At 48.1% G+C, this 5,097-nt stretch overlaps 1 protein-coding gene across 1 annotated transcript; it reads left to right on the top strand.

Moving 5' to 3' along the window:
* The first annotated feature begins 217 nt into the window (after window positions 1–217).
* Window positions 218–1,549, top strand: LOC148213987 (olfactory receptor 5T7-like). The gene has a single exon (XM_088129036.1). The coding sequence runs from the start codon at window positions 224–226 to the stop codon at window positions 1,190–1,192; it is 969 nt and encodes a 322-aa protein (XP_087985162.1). The 5' UTR covers window positions 218–223; the 3' UTR covers window positions 1,193–1,549.
* The last annotated feature ends 3,548 nt before the right edge of the window (window positions 1,550–5,097 follow it).

The following is a 5,097-nucleotide window of genomic DNA, read 5'->3' as shown; positions in this document are numbered from 1 at the left end:
TGACCTTCAGGGGCCAGGAAATCCATTTCTGCTTTACTGTGTTCTCTCCCAAAGCACCACCAGCTCAGCGCGGCCCTTTTGAGACCAACTCATGGGGAGGTGATCTCAAATCGTGACGCTATAAATCTGCTTCTGCACATAACTAGTGCAAAGGATGTGCAGATTTCCATTTGCCCCTCCTAAATTCTGCTGCCTTCCGATCCTCTCCTCGCAGCCGGCCTGGATGGAGCCCATGGCGGGTGGCAACCAGACCCCGCGGGTGACGGAGTTCTTGTTCCTGGGCTTCTCTGGCATCCCCAACGGCCGGCCTGTCCTCTTCCTGCTGTTCCTGGCTGTCTATCTCATCACCTTGCTGGGCAACTCTCTGATACTCGTTTTGATCCAGCTGGATTCGCGCCTCCACAGTCCCATGTACTATTTCCTCAGCCATTTGTCCTGCTTGGACATTTGCTATTCCTCGGTCACCCTCCCCACCATCCTGGTGAACTTCTTGCGCCAGCAGCCCATCATTTCCTATAACGAGTGCATGGCCCAGATGTTCTTTCTGATGACGTTTGCAGGAACTGAGTGCGCACTGCTGGCTGTCATGGCCTATGACCGCTACGCTGCCATTTGTGAACCTTTGCGCTACTCTCAGCTCATGAGTAGGAAGGTGCGAGTCCCTCTGGCTGCTGCTTCATGGATCTGGGGCCTTCTCGACTCAGCCATTCACACAGCATTGGCCACCGATCTGGCCTTCTGTGGAGCCAACAAGATCCATCACATCTTCTGTGATGTCCCCCCGCTCTTGAAAATTGCTTGCAGTGACACATATCTTAATGAGGTGGCTCTTCACACAGCAAGTGTCTTTGTGGGTCTGAGCCCTTTCCTCCTTGTTGTCATTTCATATACCTACATCCTATCTACTATTCTGCAAATCCGTTCTAACATCGGAAGAAGAAAGACCTTTTCCACATGTGCTGCTCATTTAATTGCAGTCATTGTCTACTTTGGGATGGCCAACGTGAACTACAACCGGCCCAGTGCAGGCTACTCTTTGGGAGTGGACACCCTGGTCTCCACCCTGTATTGTATCATCACCCCCATGCTGAACCCCCTAATCTACAGTCTCCGAAACAAGGAGGTCAAAGGGGCCCTACAAAAACTTCTCAGCACTCAGGAGATGGAAAGTTCATCTCCTGGAAGGCAGTGAAGGAAAACATGGATCACCTTCCTACTGCGTATCCTTATTTATACACCTGCAACAATTTTTCCAGACTGAGGGACTGTGTAGCTGCAAATTGCAATGGGGCTCATTGACTCAGTGATGTTTGACTCTGGGATTCTACCAGCCATAACCTCCCTCTTCTATATCCCAATTTTGGTTCAATCTTTAAGGTGAAAAAAAACCCCAAAGAACTGGAGAACTTTCTCCCACCTACCTCCGAAACATTGCTCATGGTATTTGCAGAAGGATCTCTTCCCTCCTCAATATCCCCTTGACTGCCACCTCCTTATGCATCCTTCAGATTATGCATCAGACACGGAGAAGCCTGTGTGGGGCAATGAGTTGAGGTAGATGAGGAGAATGGGTAGAAATGTGGAGTCCTTGGGGGTTCTCTGAGCTTGGTTGTTTTCTTGCAAAAGTTTCATTACCCTGCTGGGTAACATCTTCAGTGCTAAAATGGGATGGGGTTTGCTCTCTGCTTATGTGCGGTGGCGTGCTCTGCCAGTGTTGGTGGGGGAGTGGGTTTTGTTTTGCTCCTCTGTAGTTCCTTGATTAGAGTATTGTTCACTGGTATTTCTGATGGTAATCTTGGTGGTAATCTCTGCTTATCTGGGTGATGATTGCTGGTGAGGAGATGTGAGATTAAGATTTTTCATCATGTCTTCTGACTGCTAGTTGGTGCTCATGGATGCGCCCTGCCAGCCTTCTGCCTGTCTGTCCTACGTAGTGGCTGTTACAGTCCCTGCACTGCATGTTGTAGATGGCTCCTGCTTTTTCTTCTTGGGCTGGTGGGTCTTTTGGTTTGCTTAGGACGTTTTGGAGGGCTTGAGTTGGTTTGTGTGCTGTGGAGATGCAATGTGGTTGTAATAGTCTGTGGGTGGTTTCTGAGACGTTTCTGATGTGTGGCAGTGTGGTCCTTTTCATAGCTTGTGCGGGTTGTGTTGTAGTAGGTTGAGTGGTCAGGCACTTTTTGATAAAGTTGCGTGGATATCCATTTTGTTGGAAGATGTTGTGTAGGTGGTCTGTTTCCTTTCTGTGCTGTTCTGGGCTGCTGCAATGCGTTTGTGCTTCTTACACAGCTCCTCTTGTGGGAGGTCGGGTTGTTGCTTTGGTAATGGAGTATTTGATTGGTGTGGGTTGTCTTCTGATAAACTTGGGTTTCCAATTTGCTGTTGTTTCCTCTGCTGATGAGGATCTCCAGGAAGGGGAGCCTGTTGCTGTTTCCTTCCTCTCTGGTGAATTTTATTCCTTTGACGACGTTGTTGATGGTTTCATGTGTCATCTCTAGTTGTTTCTTTTTTATTATGACAAAGGTGTCATCTACATACCGGATCCATACTTCAGATTGTATGTGGGGAAGTGCTATAGTTTCTAGGCGTTGCATTACAGATTGACAGGGCATGCCACAATATAAAAAACAGAGAGCAAACCCCACCCATTCTAGCGCTGAAGAGGTTACCTAGCCAGGTAATGAAACGTTTGCAAGAAACCAACCAAGCTCAGAGAACCCCAAGAACTCCACAGTTCAACCCTGAGCTACAGTACATATATTTGCTTCTATTAGAATTTGGTGCATTACCAAGTTTCAAGATTAATAAACAGAAGACGAAGATGTTAAGAAAACATATAAAAACAGAAGATCAAACAGAATAGATGAATAAAGGGGGTTTTAAGATTGAGAAGAAGGTAAAATATTTGGGTATCATTATGACAAATATGAATTGTATGTTATTTCAAAATAACTGTGTTAAGACATGGAATGAAGTTAAACAAGATATGTTAAGATGGGAGAAACAACAACAATTGGTCACACTTTTGAATGATCTCTGGAGGGACCGGGATGGAGGTACCACATCCATCCTTGCTCTTCTTGACCTCTCAGTGCCTTTTGATACCATCGACCGTGGCATCCTTTTGGGTCGGCTTGGAGAATTGGGGGTGTCAGGTTCAGCCTGGCTCAGCAGATGCCGGACAAGCCAGCCGCCATTCCGCCCAGCTAGTTCCAAACCCGCCTGGTCAGCTTCCTTGCCTCAGGTGCAGACGGTCGAAAGAGGAAGCGCTAACCACAGGTAAACTGCCAGCAGGTGGTGGCAATTAGCCCACGGCAAGCATTCAATTATCTTGTAACAAGTGGGGCTTCCCCAGCTGCCACAGGCGTGCTGCCGACAACAGCAACAAACAGCCCCACAGTTCAAGCCGCGATCAGCTGCCCATCAAGCGCAATCGTGACTCAGCCGCACGGGACCTGCCTCGCGAGTAAGACAGCCAGGAAACAAAGGACCCTGACTGAACCTGCCATCGAACTGAGTGGGGGGAGAACCGGGGGTGAAAGGCGGGGCTGGCAAAGCGCGGGAATGGGTTGCCTATAAAACAATATGTAATCTGTGCCAAGCCAACCCTGGCTTTGTTTGTATCTACCTGCATTACACCCGAGTAAACTTCTTTGTCTAGACCTATGTTTCGCGAGAGTTTCATTCAGTGCTGAATGGGGCAACTCTTACAGGGGTGGGTTTTGTGCTGGTTCATCTCCTTCCTCCAAGGCTGGTCCCAATCACTATGGGGGCCTGGATGGGAAACAACAGGCTTCAGCTGAACCCTGGTAAGACAGAGTTGCTGTGGGTTAGGGGCTCCTCTGTATCCAGAAGTTTACCATCTTTGGTTCTGGATGGGGTCGTAATCTGGCGGTCCTCCTGGACTCATGACTCCTGCTCAAGGAGCAGGTGGCAGTCGTGGCCAGAAGGGCCTTTGCTCAGCTACGTGTTGTGCAGCAGTTATGCCCTTTTCTGGATCGGGAGTCCCTCCAGTCAGTCACTCATGCCCTGGTCATCTCCCACATAGACTGTTGCAATGCACTCTACATGGGGCTACCCTTGAAGAGTATCCGGAAGCTTCAGCTGGTTCAAAACGTAGCCACACGGGCAATGTTCAGTGCCCCAAAGATGGCACATGTCACACCTTTGCTGTGTGAGCTGCATTGGGTCCCAGTCTGCTTCCAGGTCCAATTCAAGGTGTTGGTTATCACCTTTGAAGCCCTGTATGGCATGGGACCGGGTTACCTGAGGGACCATCTCACTCCCATTATATCCACCCGTCCCATCCAGTCAGGCAGGAAGGGTATGCTGCGGACCCCGTTGATGAAAGAACGTCAACTGGCGGGGTCCAGAAAGAGCCTTCTCTGCCATGGCCCCCACCCTATGGAATACTCTCCCTCCAGAGGTGAGGCAGGCCCCAACTGTCTTGTCCTTCCGGAAAGTGTCAAGACCTGGCTCTGCCAACTGGCATGGGGCAAAAAAAGGGGCAAGCAACCCCGGGGGTGGGGGTGGCTAGCACCTGGAAGATGCTCTCATACGTTAACATCTTACTGACCATCAACATCTTGGAAGATATTATTATTTGTGTATGTGTTTGGTTTTATTCTATTTGTACTGCATTTTTATACTGTTTTTATTGTATTTTAATTAATATTTATTGTTGTTTTACTGTGAACTGCCCAGAGACACTTCTTCATGAGATGGGCGGTATCTAAACTTGAAAAATAAATAAACAAACAAACAGTCATTGCTGGGGAGAATTTCTGTGATTAAGATGAATGTCTTGCCTAGAATGATGTTTTTGTTTCAGACAATGCCTGTTTTGACAACTGATGCACCACTGAAGCAGTGTCAGAAGGATATATCAAAATCTATATGGCAAGGGAAAAAGCCACGAGTTAAATATAAGGTGTTACAAGATGCAAAGGAAAGAAGAGGATTGTGCTTACCCAGTTTCATACTTTGCTGCTTGTGGTTTAATTTGGATGAAAGAGGGGCTGCTGCTGAGAAACAGAGGGCTGTTGGAGTTAGAGTTAACGAGTGGCTGCTTGTTTTGGTGTCAGCATCTGTGTGTATCTT

This window comes from Python bivittatus, unplaced genomic scaffold, assembly GCF_059951505.1.
Source record: "Python bivittatus isolate LINGU-HERP-01145 unplaced genomic scaffold, Pbiv_v1 ctg000730_np1212, whole genome shotgun sequence".
NCBI lineage: Eukaryota > Metazoa > Chordata > Lepidosauria > Squamata > Pythonidae > Python > Python bivittatus.
This window is presented reverse-complemented; position numbering and strand designations above follow the sequence as displayed.